Source organism: Ananas comosus, linkage group 17 (genome assembly GCF_001540865.1).
Source record: "Ananas comosus cultivar F153 linkage group 17, ASM154086v1, whole genome shotgun sequence".
Lineage (NCBI taxonomy): Eukaryota > Viridiplantae > Streptophyta > Magnoliopsida > Poales > Bromeliaceae > Ananas > Ananas comosus.
In genome coordinates, this window is record NC_033637.1 from 2,620,486 (window position 1) to 2,641,797 (window position 21,312).

The 21,312-nt window shown below is 38.5% G+C and overlaps 4 protein-coding genes across 8 annotated transcripts; 1 reads left to right on the forward strand and 3 right to left on the reverse strand.

Annotated features, from left to right (window-relative positions):
- LOC109723564 (B-box zinc finger protein 22-like) lies at positions 666–3,906 on the forward strand. 2 transcript variants are annotated; one of them, XM_020251988.1, is made up of 3 exons: positions 666–813; positions 900–1,109; positions 3,165–3,906. In XM_020251988.1, exons 2-3 carry the CDS (start codon positions 912–914, stop codon positions 3,558–3,560), a joined length of 594 nt encoding a protein of 197 aa, XP_020107577.1. In that variant the 5' UTR covers positions 666–813; positions 900–911; the 3' UTR covers positions 3,561–3,906. The 2 variants fall into 2 exon arrangements, with proteins under 2 accessions (XP_020107577.1, XP_020107579.1); XM_020251990.1 differs by having other exon boundaries at positions 903–1,109.
- On the reverse strand, positions 4,768–6,476 carry LOC109722737 (NADH dehydrogenase [ubiquinone] 1 beta subcomplex subunit 3-B-like). The gene is made up of 2 exons (XM_020250855.1): positions 6,214–6,476; positions 4,768–4,972 (listed from the first exon to the last, which is right to left on the reverse strand). The coding sequence occupies exon 1, from the start codon at positions 6,458–6,460 to the stop codon at positions 6,233–6,235; it is 228 nt and encodes a 75-aa protein (XP_020106444.1). The 5' UTR covers positions 6,461–6,476; the 3' UTR covers positions 4,768–4,972; positions 6,214–6,232.
- Positions 8,021–9,751, reverse strand: LOC109723473 (GDSL esterase/lipase At3g26430-like). 2 transcript variants are annotated; one of them, XM_020251850.1, is made up of 5 exons: positions 9,467–9,751; positions 9,153–9,301; positions 8,891–9,051; positions 8,546–8,816; positions 8,021–8,465 (listed from the first exon to the last, which is right to left on the reverse strand). In XM_020251850.1, exons 1-5 carry the CDS (start codon positions 9,658–9,660, stop codon positions 8,191–8,193), a joined length of 1,050 nt encoding a protein of 349 aa, XP_020107439.1. In that variant the 5' UTR covers positions 9,661–9,751; the 3' UTR covers positions 8,021–8,190. The 2 variants fall into 2 exon arrangements, with proteins under 2 accessions (XP_020107439.1, XP_020107438.1); XM_020251849.1 differs by having other exon boundaries at positions 9,153–9,362.
- Positions 13,248–21,065, reverse strand: LOC109723271 (protein STICHEL-like). 3 transcript variants are annotated; one of them, XM_020251593.1, is made up of 8 exons: positions 20,940–21,063; positions 20,763–20,856; positions 17,250–19,298; positions 16,577–16,796; positions 15,248–15,790; positions 14,217–14,910; positions 13,770–13,839; positions 13,248–13,685 (listed from the first exon to the last, which is right to left on the reverse strand). In XM_020251593.1, exons 3-8 carry the CDS (start codon positions 19,194–19,196, stop codon positions 13,584–13,586), a joined length of 3,576 nt encoding a protein of 1,191 aa, XP_020107182.1. In that variant the 5' UTR covers positions 19,197–19,298; positions 20,763–20,856; positions 20,940–21,063; the 3' UTR covers positions 13,248–13,583. The 3 variants fall into 3 exon arrangements, with proteins under 3 accessions (XP_020107182.1, XP_020107180.1, XP_020107181.1); XM_020251591.1 differs by lacking the exon at positions 20,763–20,856 and having other exon boundaries at positions 20,940–21,065; XM_020251592.1 differs by having other exon boundaries at positions 20,763–21,063.

Consider the following 21,312-nt stretch of genomic DNA (forward strand, 5'->3'; position numbering starts at 1 on the left):
CAATAACTTGGTTCTATTAATAGTAGCCAGTCTAGTTCTATATATATATATATATATATATATATATATATATATATAATTGAGTTAGAATACTCTCAAAAGCACCAAGGAGATGGTGCTTTTGAGTTTTTAACCATTAGATGGAGAGATGTAGGGTTGAGATGATGGTAATAGGTGATGGTAGGTGGAATAGTGTTTGATCCAAAAAATATTAGTAATTAAGGAGTAGATTCAAAGACTAGAAACTTAAAAGCACTAAGAGATTGGTGTTTCTAAAAATATTCTAGCTTAATTATATACATATATATATTTGAATTATATCGTGTCAGAACACGTGCAAGCGAATTTCAGATCTTGTTCAGATAATTAAATTTTAAACTAAAAAATTTAACATATATTTAAATTATTTATTAAATAAATAATAAAATTTCGAACACGAACCAACTGACGAACGGCCGGTCGGTTTGCCAATCCTAGTCGAGCGAGCTCCGCCACCAATAGTCAGTCAGTGAACCCTCTTCCTTTCTTCCAGCTCAAGGAAATAATAATAAACAAACAGTGGCGTTATCCGTTTGGCTAATTAATTAATCAGAAGCTTGTACCCAACAAAAATATCTCAGCTTCCCCTTTTTCTCTTCCCCCGACACACCCTTGCGCCCTTTTACTCACTTTTCCCCAACCCCACCACGCACCCCCCCTCCCCCAACTCTCCATCCTCTCCCTCCTACACGCACCCTTTTTATGTAACCTTTCCGACGCTTCTCGACGCTTCTCTCCCCTCTCCGACGTGGTTCATCGATCGATCGATCTCGTGTGGTTGATTTTGATTTCTATATTGTTTGTGCAAGTATTTAATATCTCCTCCTACTCCTCCATCTTTATCTTTTATCTTTAAAATAGAAGATAAAGATATGAAGATACAGTGCGACGTGTGCGCGCGGGCGGAGGCGGCGGTGCTGTGCTGCGCGGACGAGGCGGCGCTGTGCTGGGGCTGCGACGACGCCGTCCACGCCGCCAACAAGCTCGCCGGCAAGCACCACCGCGTCCCCCTCCTCCCCCCGACCACCCCGCCCTCCGCCCCCACCAACCCCACCTGCGATATTTGCCAGGTCAACTACTACTACCGTTTCTGCCTCACAACTACCAGGATTTCTTTTTTTGCCTTCCTTCTTCCTGTATGAATGAATATTTCTAGGACTCTCTCTTTTTTTTTTATAATTTATTTATTTATTTTAAGAAAATCGTAATAAGTAGATCGATTAGTACTGGACTCATTCGACGCTGGACCACAATCGGCAGTCTTTACAGCTGAGCTACATAAACCCTCTTGCAGCTTAAGCCGATTGGCCGGCCAGTCTGCCCGAATCCCTGATCAACTGGCTCATGCCGGACTTGGATATATATAGTCTCTGCCCTCTGTCATTCAAAGTTGCAGAGGGTTGGTTGTGTTTTTCATAACTTGATAATTGTGTTTCCGATAAAACTGTAGTTGGCGCGCCGCATTGCTGTGCCTCCGGTTAGGTTGACGGTGCCGTAGTCGATAACTGTATTTGTGGCTCGCTATGTCTTGTGGAATTCTCGATCAGCTTATCTTCGTAGCATATGAGATAAGGTCTTTCAGTTAAAAAAAAAAAAAAAAAAAGAAGTTTGGTTTCAATTTTGCTTATTATCGAGTGAGTAGCGGTAGTTGAACTCGTAAGCCAGAAGGACGCAAAGAAAGATACACGCTAGCTGATCGTCATTTTATATTATTGACTATATAATCATCATGAGCATTTTAGATTTTCAGTGCAGTAGCTACTTGAAAGCAGAAAAAGAAATGGGGTAACAGATGGGAGATTTGATGAGCGTCTTGTTGATCGAGTTTTTTCTTTTTTTACTTTTTCTTTTTGGGAGAGAGAAGTTGATCGAGCTAATTATAGTGCACCGAACGACGCAAATGATCACTCTGTGCACGATTGGAACTGCTACCAACTTTTCTGGTAGCGATAACTTTTCTTGCTAAATGTTGACAACGAGAACATGCTGGTAGTGTTTGCCCCTGGGTCCGCAGTTTCTAACTTTATCTGAGTCAATCAGTTTTCACTTCATAGTTTTGAGCTCAATGTTCATCCGTGTTATGTAGCTCCGATGGCGTTAACAGCGAGATAGTTCTTTTGATTGGTTTTTTGTTTTTCCTATAGAAAATAAAGGAGATATTTATAGTTGCAACGGAAAAGTTTGCCTCTCCACCATTTTAAGTAATCTCTCCTGGATGTTACAGAACATCTAATGGAGCCATGTCTCAAACAAAGATCTGGGTGTTCTTTCCCGTCGTTGTTTCTAAATTGTGGGGCTGGTTATATCTTAATCATTATGGTTTCTTGGGGGTGTTTGATCTCGGGGGGACCATTGTACAGATGAGCTTTTCTTGCGAACAACAACAACCTCATTTATGCGAGGAGATCAACTCGTGTTAATGCATGGTAGCGTAGCCCAAGTGGGCCCATCCTGCTCTCTATTTCCGCTTACCTGCTATTTTTATCTTGAAGAGTACAATAAAATAACTCGAGGGCACATATGAGATGATAGAAATTGATTTGGTTGGTTGCATGGTAAAAATCATAAAAAACTTTCAAAGTACTTGCATAAATAGCATGGCTTGTATTAGATAACATAGCTTGTATTAGATAGGAAACTCGTGCACAATGCTGAGAAGTTAGAATGTTTATTTTCTTCTGCAACTCAAAAGCTTCCTGCTTGGATGAAAAAAAACTTGTGCTTATTGATCAAGACAAATTTGAAGAATCTTAAGCGCTAATGATAATTACTTCCCACTTATCCAATTCTAGTACTACATTTTTCCTAGATTGAAATTCTATGCAATGTTAGGGAGGTTCTTTTCATCGTTGTTTAAATTCTATTGACATTTCGTCAGCTTAGCATTGCAACGGATCCTCCGTATGATTTCTTGCCATCCTAGGTGGTGTTATCTTTCTGAGTTGATGGTGAAACATTCATACCAAATGGTAGAAGCATTACATTTACTAAAGTACAATTAAACCTGCTCTAATGTAGACCCTGTATTTGGACCTTAGAACAATTATCATTACAAAACATAATCAAACAAGAGTCTTTTCATGGGGAGCTTTAATTATGCACTCAACTTGCTGATTAATTTACAGGAGAAGGCGGGTTATTTCTTCTGCTTGGAGGACCGCGCTCTACTCTGTAGAAACTGCGATGTGTCGGTCCACACTGCCAGCCCTTATGTATCGTCTCATCAACGCTTCCTCATCACCGGTGTGAGAGTTGCCCTCCAACACTATCTCACCAATGCTAATAACAATAGCAGCAGTAGTAACACTAACAACAGCTCCAGCAGCAACTGCGACAAACCTTTGAGCTCTCAGCCAAGAAGCACTTCTGAGACTGCCAAGAAGCTGCGCGGAGATCCAACGGCTAGTTTTGGTAGAGAGGAGGTGGAGGCCTTTAGGTCACAGTGGCCATGGAATGAGATACTCGAGAATGTGGACTTTGATCAGTACTATGGTCTCTCAGAACCTGGCTCCTCCAGTTGAAAAGTTGCCGAAGAGGCAGCTGGGTCTCCTGTTTCTCCTTTATACAGAGCGAAAGGAAATAAGAAACAAGGAAGAAATCAAGAAGTGATCGCACCAAGTTGTCTGTCGGTAATTGTTGTTACATCTTTTTTTCTTTTTCTTTTTTCTTTTTTTCCCCAAAGAATTCTCTGCTAATTTATCGGTGGATATGTCATTGTTTCAGTCATTCATGTATGTGTTTCTTATGGCGTATGTCATGTCACTTTGTTGTTGTTTTCCATAGGATGAACTGTACGTGGTTGCTCGAAAATTTGTGGATGACCATACTAATCTGATATACCTTCATATAGATTAACTTTTAAGCTCACCATACTTGTTGCAATGCCGTCTATGGTTTTATTTCTGTTTTAAGTCTATATGATTAGCTAGCTTATGTGCATAGCACGCTTCAGATGTTAGAGAGCCTTGATAGAAAAAGGAACCAACAATGACATTATATGTAACTCTGGATGATTATATTGCTTAACTCAAAGATTTTAAAAACTAGTAGAATGTTTGTTTTTGGTGATCATATGAGATGCACCGTTTAAGCCAAACTAATGCCTTTTATTTCAATGATCGACCAATGTTGAAAAAAAATACACAAATTGATAAGAAAAGAAAATGTAGAATTCAGTGGGCAGTAGCAATGTTAGGCTGATCAGCAAAATCCTACGCTGATTAGCATATATCAGGCATCCATGGAAAATAAGGTTTCCAAACGGAATGTATTGAAGCATAGCAACCACAAGGAGTCAAAGGACACAGTATTTTGTATTGATAAGCGAAAAATGTTTTTTCTATTGGTGTATAAAACATTATTATTACACATACAAATTCTTGCAAGGAAGAACTTAATCACCTAGTCTTACAATGTTGCAGTCGAAAGACCCTCCGCAACTTTTTCTTATTGCATTTTCGTGGGAAAAACAAGAGTGATAACATCCATCTCACAGAGGAGAGCAACCACAGTCACAAACATGTATACTCTAACAGTGAAAATGGCCTATGAAATGGTAATCACCAGAAAAATAAATCACAATAAGAGAGCACACTGATGGCGGACTATCACATTCTGCTTAGGCTACACTATCTTCAAGCTTATAAATTATTAAAATTTAATTTGAAAGGAAATGGGTCAACTAATTCCTCGGTATTATGCAAAATTAGGAAAAACATTAGCACACCATATCAACAAAAACATCCTGCTTGATAGAACAATGAAACTGGCTGAGTTCAACAGTTACTTGTCCCGGATTGGGGATTATGAAGCCGGTTCACGGTAAAACACTTAAACAAGTATAATTACACGGATAATGTTTCATTGAAAATGGAAAAAAACACCATGACCAGACAGGCCCGAAGATGCCAAACTTCTTCTTGAGCTACTCCACCTGCGAAATTATATTCTTGGTAAACATCTATTGAATATATTATGCTGCTATTTTTGATGATATAGCAGAACCAAAATATAAAGAGCTAAATTTATTATCTACCCAAGAATCTCTATTTAACAGATGCAAACATTGCATACAAAAGACCAATAAAAAAATAATAATGATCTTCAACAACGGGGTAATCATACAATGCACCTGATTCCCTCTAAATTTTCGTTGTCCCTTGTTATCAATTTTGAGGTAGATAACAAGTAGAAGCATAGAGGATATAGGCAAATGTGCTCCTTCACTGAAAGAAGCTGACTAATGGATGAGAAAATTCTTAACAAGCAAATCACATAACTTGCATTTCTGCACCAGCCATCTCTTGTAAAAGTTTGGGTTAGAAAAAAAAAAAATGGAAGGCCAATAAGATAGTTCTTCACCAGCCAACTGATCTCATGCATTTTGTGTTAGGCCACGTGCCTTAGTTTCTGCCTATTAAGACTGTAATTCAACTAGAACCAACTTACGCGTGAAAACATGTGATAATTTACTCGCCTTTTCTTTCTATGGAGCCATTTCTAGAAAGTTTTCCTCACAGATAACCCGCAGAAATAGTGAATTGATAACCTCTAAAAAAACTTTTTTTTTTCTTTTTTTTTTTTCTAAAGTAAGAATGCATAGATCTAAGTTGTTAATAGCATTAGTAAAAGAAGTTACTCCAAAAACCCAGTACCCGTAATTCACCAGTGCATAACACTCAGCATGTAAGTTACCAATCTATAACTCTGTAAATGCGGTTCTAACAAGACACCCTGCTTACTCACAAATAAAACAGTTATACTGAGGTAATTCAAAAAGGAACTCTTATAGAACAATCAATATAAAATAAATATGCAACAAAGTAGGGATGCAGTGTGCAAAATCGGTAGCAAACGATGGAGATTCGGTTTTTTACTCAAAAATTAAGCTCTATTCTCACAATTCAAGCGGTCAAATCAGCTCCAGCAGACAAGCATAGGCCATAGCTCAAATTATCGCAATTACTTCGGTTAGAACGGATCAATTCACAGATAAAATTCAATATACCTATAGAAAAAAATTCTCACAGATCATTCAAAATGACAACCAAAAAAACCCTAAAACCCGAGCCCAAAGCGATAGATGTAGAATTCGACCTCAAAAAAAATCCTAGATTAGATCATTTTCTTCCGAGAGAAAGAAAAGGTCAAAAAAGGAGCGATTGGATTAGATACCTCTAGGGTGGCGGTGAGATCAGTGATGGTGATGGGATTCGGAGGAGTGGGAATGGGGATCGGGGCGATTGAAGCGGTTGTAGGCGGCCTCGCCGAGGAGGTAGATGCCGAAGGCGACGAGGGCGATGCCGAGGCCCGGGGTGGCGTGGCGGAGGTTGTTGGTGAGCATCGGGTGCTTCCTCCACTCGTCCCGGCGCCGGAAAAACTCCCCCGTCGCCCCCAGCGGCTTCCCCCCTCCACTCCCCATCTCTCTCGATCCTTCTCGATCTCTCGGGAAAGAGAAAAAAAAAAAAAAGAGGAAACCCTAGATCGGTAGGGACGACGAGCTGGGTGGTGTGTTTCATTGGACGATTTTGCCCTCAAAGTTATTAGGAAATTACGTGGTCAATGGCCCTTATCACTAGAACAAGGGCCCGGCCCGATGAAAACGCCCATTATTGAAAATGAGCTAATGGGCCGTAAATGGGCCTGAACGTACAAAATCCCCAATATGATATATTGGTGAAAAAAAGAAAAAATTTTAAAAAATGTTGCAACCCCCCTCAAATGTAACCCATTTTTTGTGTTAGCCATTCACTCTCTCTCTCTTTTATCGCCACTTCTTTAGTTTCTAATTGCCATGTTTTGAGTATTTTATTTTAAACTCAATTGAGAAATTGTTAAGATTAACGAATTTATTAGCTATCAATTGTTAGTACTTGATAAAATGTGCAGTTTTACGAGCTGAAAAAAGTATTCTATCTAGCTAAGTTTAGCAAAGTTTTTGTTGATTTTGATTTTTTTTAAAAAAAATTAAGGAAATGCAATCAAAAGTTCTAAAATGGCATACTATTTTTAACAAGCATACTATTTTTTCTTCAAGCCACCATAGTAACGAAGCTAACACATGGTTTTGATATGATTCGACTAATAACACAAATTTAAGTGGTCCTTGGACCCACTAATTAATTTTGTTGCACTCAAGCAACAAATGGAATAATCCCATTGTCCTCTTCTAAGGAAGCAACTTCTCCGTAACGACTCTCTACAAGTAATTATTCCCTTCAGTTTATGAACATAAATTTCAAAATCTATACCTAAAAACTTCATGTGAGAGTTCACTTTACTTCTCAAGTTGCTTATCTTAAAAAAAAAAAAAAAAAAAAAAAAAAAAAAAAAAAAAAAAAAGAGGTAGATGGTTGATTGAATCACACGGGTGTTCAAGTGTTACTTTTATATTTTAACTTCTTCTGTGAATTCACGGTTGTTTATGCGAGCCATTTAATTTATCCTGCACATTCGGTATTTTTCGTGCCATTTACGTCGTTTGTAGATTATTCGCTCATGAATATTTGTTTCTTCTTGATATATAGAAAAATATCATTTTGTAAGAACAAGAAAAATATGCCACTTGTAGTATATTAAATTGACCACTTGAGGTACATATCAAGCTCAAAGTCTTTGAGATTATATTCTCGCAAGGTGCGAATTTAATATTTTCAAAGAATCTACGAAGCAAGCCTAATTGACTTCACGCTTTAAATAGTTAATTGCAAAATAAATTAAATCAAGGATTTCGACGCGGTTTGAACTACCATGGATTCCATAGAATCTCACCATTCCACTAACAGATGTTTATAAAATATATTCAAGAAGTACTCAATATTCTTGATTGAACAGTAAGCAAATATATTTATATACTTTTTCTTCTTTTTTTAATCAAGGTGTTTATGTACAATGAACTTGTATCTTTGTAAGGTACACGTGGAACACAAACAATAACAAAAATAATTAACATCAGAGCTCAAATCCTATCAATCTCTCAGAATGAATCCAAATGCGCCAACCAGTTATGATTATTGATCTCACATGTTTAAGTTTAGGCGACCCACAAATGATTGGAGCCCCTCTTAGAACTTGTTCTTTTGGTCTTGTTCATTCATCCAATTGTAGGAAAAGGTCCTGACCAAAAAGCAATTTTAATGGTTATGATGTCGGTTATGCTTTACGCGGATTGCGGTAACATGCCGAGCTTAAAGAGATAGGAGGGTCTGAATATAGTCCTTTGGATATCTGATCAAAGATCCACTTATTTGCAGCCTCAGTATAATGTACTCCATCCCAAATGATGCTCTTCGTCGGATCCTTGCACGATTTACCGATTAAAACATCGATTCCATTCTTCATAGCTGTATCACCGCACCTCGCATTCGAATTGTAATTGTACTTGCTGCTGCCGTCACCGCAGCAAGATCGAAGCGGGTGCTCAAATCCTGCAATTATCTGCCAAATCTCAGCAAAGGAATCACTACTAGGAATCCTTGTAGTGGGACTTTGAATAAATATTTTTTACCATTCTTTTTGGCTTGGCTTATTAGTGAGTACTTGACTGAGAAAATATCGACTAATGTGAGCGCAGCGAGAGGTAGCTCCTTTCTCAGCTGGACCACTGTTTCATTGAGCAAGCTGTTGAATCTTCGCGCCAAATCATTGAACAAAATGCTGCATCCGGCGCGATCCAACCGTGCCGCATTTAACGGCACTTGCACCAGAACATATGGTAGGCACCCCAGTGGGCCAGTATTATGAATCCAAAAATACCTCCCCCCTAATCTGTATATTCTCTGACAAACAAGCGAAGAATCTCAACTAATATCCTAAAGATTTTGCACTAATAAGGACTATAGTGTAGTTATACCTTTATAACTGTAGAAAACTCCTTTAGAGCATTTGGGAGATATTCCTCTGCTGACATGTTGCTGAAATATAGTGCGGTTAGGTCGTTTTGTCCGATGTCGATCGTGTACAGTGCTTTCGCGATGTACCCCTCTTGAGGCACTAAATCCTTGTATGCTCCACCTAGTTTGTATTCCAATTACAAAATAAGCTATAACAAGCTTGAGAGTACCACCAAATTGCTTGTTGAAACAGTTCAGATGAAAACTGAGACAGAAACCTACCTTTTCTGTAGACCATTTGCAACCGCGATTTAAATAGCAAGAACTGCTTCAGCTGCACATCAAGAGAGAATGGACTGTACACACCTAGAGGAAGAGTTGTGTTCTGAGGTACGATCGTCGACAATGCGGTAGCAAAGTTGGCGCCTCGGCTAAAGTTAGAACACAAAGAATCGAGATAAGCGCAAAGTCGTGGCAATCCAAGCTCTCCAGCTGAAATTTTTTTTACATTTCACTCTATGCATTAGAATTACAATGGTTGAAAAGGTTTGATATTAGTTAGAATAGGAGACAAGAGTTACACAACAAGTTCGTACCGACGAAGTCGACAAGGAGGCGCCCGTCGGAGAATCTTCCAGAAGGGAACCCGAAGAAGGTCTCTCCATACGGTAAGTTGACCGGACCGATAGAAAAAGAAGATGACAAGCCACCCGTATCGGAGTTCGAGTCGCCGAAATTGAAGATGGCAGGAAAACTGCATGCAGAGGATGAAACAGGAAGCAAGAGACATAAGAGGCAGCTGAGGAGAAAGAGCTGTCTCATTAGTTAGTAGTAGTTACTGGATCAGGATGAACAGAGAGAAGGGAAGTTATTTAGGTTGCTCCAAGTTGAGGCTATATAAGGGATAGGAACATTGGTGCAAAGGGACAAATAATTCCTTTGACCTCTCCAGTGGTTACAGCATGTGCAGGATTAGGTGGGGGAGCTACATTGGAGGAGAAAACTATACCTGCAAGTAGGGAACAAAGTTTCATGGTGCTAATCTCACCAACCCAACATGTGCAAAAAAGAAAAGCAACCTCATGTAGTCATGTAGTTTGAGTTCGTTGAACTCTCAATGTCTCTTACTTTCTTCCATTTTTTAGGTGTTCACATGTGAAGAACAGTGGCCCCAGGTCATAAAAAATGCCACATGATTGGTAGGTCAATGCACACTCTTTCATCCTGAATCAAAATTTTAAAACCTTCGGATTAAATCTGTTTCTCTATGGTGCAATCAATTCTGAATCTTCTAAATATATGAACTCTTGATTTGGAGTCATAATGACGAAACATGCACGGGCCATTAGTTTCAAATTATGAATATGAAATTAGTGTTAGAATTTGGTTAGCGCCGTAGTAGAGTTCCAGTTAAATTAGGATAAAAATTTAAATTTGTTAGAAATAAACTGATTTAAATTAAATGTGGGTATATTTTTGTTGGAGCTTTGTTTATGGCTCCATGCTATTTAATTGTTAATTAGCCTAGGAGAGCTACGGCCTATATTATCAAGAGCACTGGTGTAGAAGCTCTTTGTTGATACGGCTGAGAGAGATCTGTTTGGTGGTGCCTGTGACACGGGAAGAGATTAGGTCGGGTTTAATGCACCTAGTGCACCGGTGCATCGAGAGAGAATAGTCTCCTGGATTTATAGAACACAAGAGAGGAGTCAGAGAGATTCGGAAATAGGGTTCGGATTAAAGTTAATCTATATAGAAGAGAAGTCGGATATAATTCTGACTTTGGTTATTGAATCTTATTTCAACTGTATTTTTTTTTTTTTTTTTTTTGTAGTTGTGCCAGCAGTAGTGTTTTTTGCTAAGAGAACGAATTTATGGTAAAAGTCTGAGTTGATACTTCCGTTGCGAAATTCTAACAATCGATACTGGAGCGAGTACTGAATCAACAACAGTAAGTATCAGAGCAAGTTACGGATTCTCAAAATCCGGTACGAGGACGAGAACTAAATTCCTAACAATTAGGTTTCAATATGGAATTAGACAGCGAGAGAGCGGGAGCGAGAGGGAGAGGTTGCTTGGGAGAAAAGAAAAGCGTAATCTGCGGACTTTAGTGTGCAAGCAATATAGGTTGACTAAAACAAAGCAAGTTAATTCAAAGGATAATGATGATATACTTTTCGGTGCAAAGTATCTTCGAAGAACAACTAGGGTGATTGTGATTAAGAAGTAACTGTATCCAGCATTTGTGTTGTTGCGTAGATGAGTAGTTGGTGCTTCAATTAATGAGAGCATTTTTTTTTTTTTATTAAGCTTAATAGGTGAGGGGGTGCCAACCATGGGCTATTTGTGACAGCAAATATTCTTTCGGTGGCATGAATTTGTGATCCCAACTCCTAACGCATTCTCCCTTCATCAAAGACGTTCTCAACCGTCAAAAATATGCCACCCAACGCTCCTGAATGGGACGCTGTGTTTCCTCTAATTAAGATGGAGGAAAATGATCAACATTTTCGGGAGAACAAAAAAAAAAAAAAAACAGTATAATGGAATGCATTTAATGTGATGCAAGTTGCAAAGCTAAATGCATAGGGATATATATATATATCCTAAAATTTTCACAAAAGTAAAATAGAGTAAATCAAAAAGAAAAATTAACAACAACATATTAATAGCTTTTTCTTCTTAGAATTTTGCTAACAGTTTCTTTCGGCACTAGCAGTAAGGGCTTTCAATATAATCTCTCTCTTATTTTGAAGTTTAAAAGACCATTTCTGCATCATTTAAATGTCAAATTCTAGCCGCTGCCTTTTCAAGATAGAAATAAAAGAGTTTGTTGTTTCAAAATGGTGGTGAAAATTTCACACAATACCTCAATTACAGCAGAACAAGATTATTCATGTTCTATACTAGAGTAGAAGTACATCTTTGAAGGAGGGAAGATTCTTTAGGTTTCTTTCACATTGGTGGAAAGGAGTCTTAAGCCTTACCGAAATCTTCAAATGAGGAGTATGTTGTAAACTGGGGAACGAGAGTACTATCAAATTTTGATTGGATCACTGGTGTGGGAAGAGCACTTTGCAACTAGCTTTCCCGGATGCGTACGATATGACGGAATACAAGACCTTTAAAGTTAAGGATTGTTTGGTGAGCGACGGCTGGAACTGGAGCAAGATTCTAGGAGGCGATATTGCTAATAGGCAGAGTGTGAGTTCTAGCTTTTCTGCACTTAAGGAGCGGATATCTGTATTCAAAGTTGAGCAGAGTCCATACAGAATTCTTTGGCATTGGAACCCCGATGGGCATTTCACGGTAAGTCGACCTACTCAGCACTGAGTGACGGGGGTACGAAAAATGCCGGAGCAAGCAAGATCTGGAGACTTCGTATACCCCTAAAAGTTAAAGTGTTCTGCTCGCTCATCCTTAAGAAGAAATTCCTCACAGTAGATAACTTATTGAAGAGAGGTTGGATCGGAGACACAACCTGTGTGTTGTGCTGGGCTGAAGAGGAAACTGTTAATCATTTATTCACCATATGCATCTTTGCTAAATTCATATTAGCGATAACCGTGAAAGGTGTTCAGCCTAGGGATTTGGGAGTGGACGTTAATTTAGTCTAAGATATGTGGATGGGTAGAAAAAGTTGGCAACCTATGTGTAATAGACTTTCTGATGGGTAATTGGGCGATCAAAAGCTACACGATCTTTAGAACAATCTAGCCGGACCCCCTAATTGCAATCTACAAGGTTAAACAGTTATCGAACTCTTGGGAACACCTTCTCTCGGCTAATCACCACTTTCGCCAGCTGTAGTTTTTTTTTTCCTTTTAATCCTGCCATGTTCGAGGCCTCAAATACCTCACCCATATAGCCTAATTCATTCTTTCAATGAATAAAATGAAAAGCATGTTATCCTTTCTTTTAAAAAAAAAAAACATATGAGAAAAATTTTGTCATATCATAACCTTCAAATAGGTTGGACATCACATCTAGAACAACAAATAATTGGTCCTACAACCACTACTTGCCGGTCGGAGGCTATAAATATTTCACGTGGCTCAGTTTTCAAAAGCCTACTTGCAAATTAGGTAGTATTATTTTTATTTCTATTCACCTTCCCTTTTTTTTTCCTTTTTTTGAAAAAAATTTGGCATTCACTCGAAACTCCAGGGACTAACAATTACCTCAAAGCACTTGACAATTGCAGCTAGTTATAAATTCCACTGGCTAGGGTTTCTTTGGGTAAAGGAACTTTATAATGATCTAGAAAGAATTGGTTATGTTCAATTAATCAATTATTAGTGCAATACCCCCTCAATACACTTCATCTCCAGTGAAAGAGACACAAGAACCACAATAAGCATAATTAACAGAAGCATATTCAATAATTGTAACCGTGATGGCATCTATTACCAGCTTGCAAGTGTTCATCCTCTCATTAGAAACAAACTTGATCACAATAAGCACTAATATAAATCAGCAAGTTGCCATCCTATTTGCTTTCCAAATCTATTTAACAAAAAAGAAAAGAGAGCATAAAAGCTCGCAAAATTGTACGATTTTGGAGGCGGAGTTAATCTTACCATAGAATTTGAGACATGCAAGTCGTAGTTACCTCTATACTTGAGAAGACGGGGACTTTTTGCTGAGAAATATACAGAAAAATTGCAAGAAGAATAAGCTTTTCGAGCCAGCAAAACTGCTAGATTTGTTCTCTCATGCCTTTGGTCTGCTTCTTGCAGCTTTTGGCTTTCCACAATCCCCAAATAATGAGAGACGGCCCGTCTTATGTGATCTTACATGGACTCCTTGCTTCACCTGCTTTTAGCAAAGAATTTGGTGTAAGTTGAAACTTGCGGCCAACAATAAAAATATAAATGAGAAATACAACAGATTTTCTACCTTCTTTCCATGTGAATTATTGGTTTTCCAACAAAGGAGACCGTTACAGTTAGGTCCAGACTCGTAACCCCTGTAAATCAAACCACAAATTAAATACTAGAAATCCCAACTTTAGATGAACTCTGTCAAGTTGCTGAATATTCTTTAAACCCAAATAAATCCAGTAAAGTCAATTTGCTAAAATCTGAATGATGCTTAGGACTAAATAATCGACTCCCAATTTACTATGAAGGAATCGTACGCATCTCTTAAGCATACACCAATGAGCTGGTTAAGAATCAGCAGATAATGAAAAACATGGTCTGGTTAGACCAACATGATAATGAGGATTTTATGGCATATAGTTCCCACGACATTGATCACAATGTTCAAAACAAATTTGAATTTCTCAGCAAAATAATGAGCAAAATAATGGATGGATGTAAAAGCTTTTGGTGAACAACTTACTGGCTCTCTTTATCAAAATTGGCCGGTGCGTAGTTGGCGCTGTGAAGCAAACTTGGTGAAATGGCATATCCATTCCCTTTACCTCCCACATGATCTTTCTTGTGGCATTGGGTATTGCTGATTTTTAAAGCTTTGATCTCACAATCCTGCTCCTCTTCCCAACACTTCGAGGATACAGCAAGTGTGATCGACTTATTACGATTCTGACCTACACCATTTTGTGGGAGAACTTGGTTCTTCTCGGGCTTTGGATGACTTAAAAACCCAGGTGTGCATTTCTCTGCAGCTTGAAGCCATGCACTCTCTAACCTTTGCTCATCAACAGATGCCGATTTTGCCCTTTGTCCTGAAACTTCATTCTCTCTGCTGTTGATGCCTCCTTCAGAATGATCAGAGTTCCTCCTAGGCAAGTTGGGGGGTTCCTTGAGTCTCTCACTATTTGATGAGCCACAGAGCAAATCAGAATCTAATCGCCTTTCCTTAGCAAAAGATTTAAACTTTTCTGTTTGGTTCGTGGCACGAGAATTCTGTTCTAGGTTTTGCCTCTCAACAAAAATTTCAGGCATTAGACCTATTCTAACCTCCACAGTGTATTTCAAGACTGTCTCTAACGAGTTTGTGATACTGCTCAAGAATCTCTCTGCTCTAGACTTGACATTATCATCCTCGAATGCTATGAAAGCGATCAAGACACCTGAAACAACGAATTTAGTGATTGAAAGAATTTCGAGATTGAAACAAGTGAACCAGCAGTCTTATGTCTAACAAAATAAGAAAATGCCACCCCAGGGAATAACAAATTCATTAAGTTAGGATTTGACCAACAAAAGTGATTCTGTAAATCTACCAGAAATTAATTTAATAGAAGGAAACTAAGAGGATATATTGATGTGTTGATGGATTAGAAGATCACCAACAACAAAAATTCATAATTCAATTATTTTCTGGTGTAGCGCTGTGATCAAATATCTAATTATTGATAAGAACGCTTTTATGTTGCTAACAAAGCTTGTATAATAACCAAAGCTTACCGTCACATTCACTTATCGATAGTAGCTTTCCAAAATCAGAAAGCAACTGCCGCAGTGTCTTTGAATGACATCTATCTATGCATCTTCTCCATATCTCAGCCAACTTGTCTGGGTTCACACATTTCAAAATTCTCTTTTCGGAGGTATCACTCGTCTGAGAAAATTCCGGTAATGGTTTATCAACAGATCTGGAATCCGCAGCCAAATTTTCACTTTTACTAGAGGTATCATTCGATCTTCTCCTATATGAGGGGAGGCCATGAGGAGTGGAATGCCCACTAGTTGTTCTAGGACCCAGAGTAGATTTTGATTCACGAAAGGTGAGGAGAGGATGAGAAGTATTCCTTCCAATCGAGTCTCTGGCAGATTCTGTGGGTCCATTATTAATCTTTTTAGCACTCTGTTCTGAATTTTGGTTCGAACCAAGCTGTAGTAGCGCTGCGGTGAACCATGTACAGCGTTCACTTGAAAGCCTAAGCTGTTTTTCGGCATCGGAAAGGATCTTCAAAGCTTGTTGTAGTCTCTCCAACTCAGCTTCAGTTACTATATGAGAAGAATAACAGGTAATGAAATAGCGTCAGGCATCAGAACATCACTGCAGAACTACTAATACAAGCAGCACGTATAAAAATTAACTGCGGACATGAATAATACAAAATAAGAGCATATCATAGATTAGTAATATAAGGAAGTCCTCGTGGTAAAGGAAAATTTGTCCAATAGTACACTAGGTTTATTTACAGCTCGACAAGTTAGGGGTTAAAAATTTGACAAGTTGTCCAAGAAGCCAAACGTTCAAAATATCAAAGGATAATTTATGATGATGTAATGAAGACCAACCAATTGTTTATGCATTTATAGCACTTCAGTTCAATGAGAAACTGGCATTTTGATTGAGGAGCAGGAATGAATCAAAGAGGACAACTGAGACTCCAAGCGGCTCAGGCTTCAGACATTAACAAGTGAACTGATGTTACAAATGCCCCCAGGACTGCATTGGTTTGCTAGATTTATTTCCTCCTAAATGATTTCACGAATAGGTCAAAACTCATTAAACAACATTCTCCCATTTACATACAATTTTATTCTGCAAACTATAATGCACTTTTCCTGATAGGAAACTCAACAACAATAACCACCACAAGCTGCTAAAAATAACAGTAAACATAAAATATGTACTATCCCTTTCAGTTTGCACACCCCTACGTGGTTAGGAATCGCGCATCCAAAAGTGAAAAAAACTGGCTAGAATCAAAAGCTCAGCATGCTATGCAATAAACCAGATATGAAGCCTTTCCTAAGGGAAACAAATGATAACAAAGTACTCACAATTTCGCCCAGTAAGAGCTGTACCACTACATCGAGAGTTGGCTAGCTGATGAGTTCCAGCAATAATGTCCATTATCAGCCCAGCTAATTGAGACATCAAGGCAATTGGATCAACACCAGAATCCATCAGCTCTCTGGACTTCTTTACCGTCTCAGCAGTGTCTGATGACATAGCTATCTCTAATAGGTCAAGTAACTTCTCATCTGAGACAACCCCAACCTGGATATGCATATAATTTTTGAAGTTAAATTGCGACAGACATAGTAGCTAAATCTAATTAAATGATCAAAAAAAGGATGCCAAAGTAAATAGTCTGCTATTGCTGATTGATATGGAATACGAAGGGCTAACAGTGCACATTTCCACAAAGCAACTAGTCAAAATGACCTTTAGTTTCACCTGTAAAGTAACTCAGAAAACTATGAATTATTAAAGAATCTACTTACAAGGAAATCAAAGAGCCTTTAGGAAAAAAAATAAAAGCAAGAAAATAGAGACTCTAACTAACTTTCTCATCACTTCTCACACCAGATCATTCTTACTTCACTAGACCTAGTAAAAAAGAAAAGCAGGACTCTGATAAGCAAATTTGTAAAAGAATTTTTAGTTCAATGGTAAAAAGAAAAAGGAATCAGAAACATATGTAGACAAATAACTCAGAGGCAAACTTACTAGATCATTCACAAGAGATGTGGTTATCTTTTTCCCCAGCAAACTCAATTGATCTAACATCGTTTCTGCATCACGTAGTGATCCATCTGAGTTCAGAGCAATTAAATCCAAAGCATCTGATTCAACATCAAGATTTTCTTCCACACAGAGTTTTCTCAACCGACAAGCTATATCGACATCTTTGATCTTAGAAAATATGAACTTTTGACATCTTGAAATGATCGCACGCGGCAAGTTCTCAGGATTAATTGTTATGAATATGAAGACAACATTAGCTAATGGCTCATCAAGAAATTTTATGAATGCTGACCACATTTTGGAAGACAACATGTGGCATTCTTCAATGACAAAGACTTTATACCGGGAGTGAGTTGCAATCGTTGATATGTTTTTCAATAAGTATCTAACTTTTCCGAGGCCACTCTTATTAGTAGCATCCACTTCAATTAGATTCATTCCATTTCCATTCAAAGAATTAGCACACTCTTTACAGAGCCGGCACGGTTTGTTTTCTTCAGTGGCAAGACAGTTTAAAGATGCTGCAAATATTCTCGCCACTGATGTTTTCCCAGTCCCACGAGGACCTTGAAACAAATATGCAGGGGCTATTCTTCCCCTTATAATAGCATTGTTAAGTGACTGAGCAACAATATTTTGGCCAACTACTTCGTCAAAAGTCTTTAGCCTGTACTTTTGACTTAAGCTTCTCTGCTCAGTAAGCTCCATATCTGATCCTCGACGTGAAGCTACTTCAATTCCCTCCTGGCTTCTACAGCTAGACCATCTCCTCCCATCCAAACGGCTTACAGCTTCCAAATCAAGCTCCCCAAAGTTAGCAGAAAGCTCATCACTTGCTGAATCAAATGATGAACTACCCTCGTCACAGTTATTCATCAAGAGAGGCAATCCTTGGGACGATTTTTCCAGATATTTTCTCTTAATAGACGATCTCTTCTTATTATACAATGACTGGCCCCCACAAAGAATGCTGCTGCCCTTTCTCCTCAGAGTATCTGATAGTGAAGGAGAATAACAACCGCCGCATCCGCTCTCTTTAGTCTTTTTTGACCAATAGCAAGGGATGCCACAACCCTGACGCCTTGCTAAAGCTAGTTGATCCAATTCATCTCCATCAAAAGAACCAATGGTGCTAGGGCATCCATAACGGTAATAAGAGTTAGTTGAAGCAGGCGTACAAGAATGAGAAGATCCCTCTCTTCTATTTCTTCTGAGTATTTTTGAGGAATTTGACCAATTCCCGCATCCCGACGCAGAGAGTAATGGTGAAGCAGAGCGAGAAAAGTAAGCACCTTTTCGGGTGAGTTCGTGAGTCAACCTCTGCAAATCTGCAGAGTTGCAGTTCTCTGTATCATCGGACTGCTCGCCTGATTTGGAAATTCCTAATGAGCTGGAAGGGAGATCGAGCAGCTTTGAAACCATTGAATGTTTAATTGCTCCTTTTTTCGAAATCGAATTTCTTCTCAATTTTCTAACACTTGTTTTTACTGGAGTCACGGAATTTGACCCCCCAACACTGTAGATCTTCACTGGGACCTCGAGATACGTATCACTCTTAGATTCTACATCATGAGAGTTGCTTAAACTCGGGCTTCCCTCAACTGAAGCTGCCATGCCGTCCCCATTTATCTTTAGTTCACTATCGCTAGATTTATTAGATTGATTCCTCCAGTTATAGAGATATACTTTTTTCCTTCTGTATTCACTTCGTGGAGGCAACGCGAGTGAATAAGCACCATCTTTCTGTGTCGTGTAGCCTCCAATTCCATTTGCATAAGGAATATTAGAAGTCACAGTAAGTGATTTGGAACTCAAAGGAGACCTCCAAGATGAACAAGTTTCAGGGTCACGTAAAAAGCGGGCCTTCTGAAGGGCAGTTAACTCTTTCTTCAAGTGAAGCTCACTCGGACCAACACAGCCTTCCACCATTATATCTTAAGAATTAAATAGCAGGGAGGGAGCTGCGGATCAAACACATAAAGCAAGCCGTTGAACAAGATATATTTTGTGCACAGCAGTAACACCTTTACTCTGCAACAACAAATCAACATCAGAAAACAAGTTAAACATTATAAACCAGACCAATAATATTAAACAATAGCAAAAGAAGCATATCAGTAGCATGCATAATCACACTATATACTAAAAGGATATACAAAACCATTATATTAAAATGCTGAACATACTCTGAATAAACAATAGGGACCCAATGAAGAATATATATCTCTCCAATGGGCCATTGTCAAAATTTGATGTCTAACATGAAATCGCAATATGAGAAATTGAGATAGAGTGAGGCAACTTTTGCTATATGACTGCCCATATCAGACAAGCAGTGTGGCACAATCATCAAAAAATAAGCAAACCAAACTGAAGGCTTACATCTAGCTGTTAGTGATCATCAGATTTTATTGCGGTTTTATTAGCAATAACAAGGGATGCTGAACTAATGGTGCAAAAGTTGCTTTAATCTTCAACGCATAATCACATGGAAAAAAAAAAGGGGAAAGAAAAGAAAAGTTGAAATATATGTGCTTTCGAGCAGGTTGAGAAAGTTGAAGGAGACAGCTAACATTTGACTCAGAATGGATCCCACAAACAGGAAATCGGATATCAAAATAAGAGACGAGTAACAATAGAGAAAAGATCCTATTTCAAGCATGAGCAATCAAATGTAGGTCAAAGGAAAACAAAAAAATGGGGCTTTTTTCCTACACACAGGTATCACATTGCAAACAAATGGAAAAAAAAAAAAAAATCCAACAAGCAGAGATATCACAAAATTTTCAAGAAAGAGAAAAATCTCAAACTGCACAAATGATAACTTGTCAAAAGCGAAGGAAGTGAACAAATATCTAGAAGCATCTTGACAAGCATGATAGCTCGCAGGGTAGAACAATGGAGAAAGCATGAAAACATAGTAAACCTTAAAATGTGAATGTGCCCCTAAGCCCCTCTCACATAAACTATATGCAAGTGGACAATTCAAGTTGCATGAACTTGCGACAAATTCAGTATGCACAGATTCAGCAACTTGGTAGATCCATTCACCCAATTGACTCAAAAATGAACAAAAATGGATAGTCACAGAAATGATAACTGAAGAATGAAAACTCGAACTAGTAAGATTTGCTAGAATTGCAAGAAGATCGAGGGAGACACACAAATTAACCAAAACTTCAGAAACAAAAAAAAGGAGATCTTGAGGAAGACTAAAGATAAGAGAACTGGAGATATAGTGTGAGCATGCTACAAACCCACTCAAAACTTGGTAATTAAAGCAAATCAATAGCTGCATTCACCACTATGATTTATCAGTAAGTACAATACTTGAAAACCCAATTTCAAAACAAGATAACAAGCCCAGGAAAAGCACCAAAAAGGATCACAAAAACCAAAGAAAATCGAACTTGAACTTATACAAGGAATTATTCGCCGATCATCACCATAGTACGACTGAATCATCGAAATTAAGCAAGAGCACACTCAAATCACCTGCCACATCAAACCAAAAACCATCACGTAGCCATATTTAGCCACCAAAAGCCCAAATGGTCCCCGATTGGTGCCAAATCAAGTCGAATATACCCTTCACGGAGCATCACGAGCAACAATACCCATGATTACGATAATGGAGCATAAAAAAGGCACCTTTGTGGGGGAAAAACTTACAGGAATCTTCGCGGATCCGAGAAGATGAAGAGGACGCAGCGGAGAAATAGGAAAGTGAGCAACGAGGGAGTGATATTAGGGGTCAAATGTTGAGAGAGATAGAGAGAGAGAGAGAGAGAGAGGGAGATGGGGAGTGTATAAATTTTTTTTTCTGTGGCTTTTTTACAGTTGGAAAAAAAGGGTGATGGGATTTATCGTTTTATAGCTGTAATTAAATTGGTAATTATTTAATTTTAGGGGTTTAATAATTTAATTTAGGGTTTTGAGCTGGCGCCGCTCCGACACGCCAAAATCGAAAAAAGAAGAACCCAAACCCGCCAAGATTCCCATGTGGCTGTCTAATAGTTGTCAAAATATTTGGAAATTTTGCACC

Excerpts from the sequence above, each read along its gene's own strand:
- LOC109723473 (XM_020251849.1), bottom strand. The coding sequence starts at position 9,692 with ATGAGACAGCTCTTTCTCCTCAGCTGCCTCTTATGTCTCTTGCTTCCT. Across the intron at positions 9,363-9,466 it reads CCTCCTTGTCGACTTCGTCG|CTGGAGAGCTTGGATTGCCA; the intron begins GTACGAACTTGT and ends AAAAAATTTCAG. Across the intron at positions 9,052-9,152 it reads GCAAATGGTCTACAGAAAAG|GTGGAGCATACAAGGATTTA; the intron begins GTAGGTTTCTGT and ends AATACAAACTAG.
- LOC109722737 (XM_020250855.1), bottom strand. The coding sequence starts at position 6,460 with ATGGGGAGTGGAGGGGGGAAGCCGCTGGGGGCGACGGGGGAGTTTTTC.
- LOC109723564 (XM_020251988.1), top strand. The coding sequence starts at position 912 with ATGAAGATACAGTGCGACGTGTGCGCGCGGGCGGAGGCGGCGGTGCTG. Across the intron at positions 1,110-3,164 it reads CCACCTGCGATATTTGCCAG|GAGAAGGCGGGTTATTTCTT; the intron begins GTCAACTACTAC and ends ATTAATTTACAG.
- LOC109723271 (XM_020251591.1), bottom strand. The coding sequence starts at position 19,196 with ATGGTGGAAGGCTGTGTTGGTCCGAGTGAGCTTCACTTGAAGAAAGAG. Across the intron at positions 16,797-17,249 it reads CATCTCTTGTGAATGATCTA|GTTGGGGTTGTCTCAGATGA; the intron begins GTAAGTTTGCCT and ends ATGCATATCCAG. Across the intron at positions 13,686-13,769 it reads ATAATTCACATGGAAAGAAG|GTGAAGCAAGGAGTCCATGT; the intron begins GTAGAAAATCTG and ends TGCTAAAAGCAG.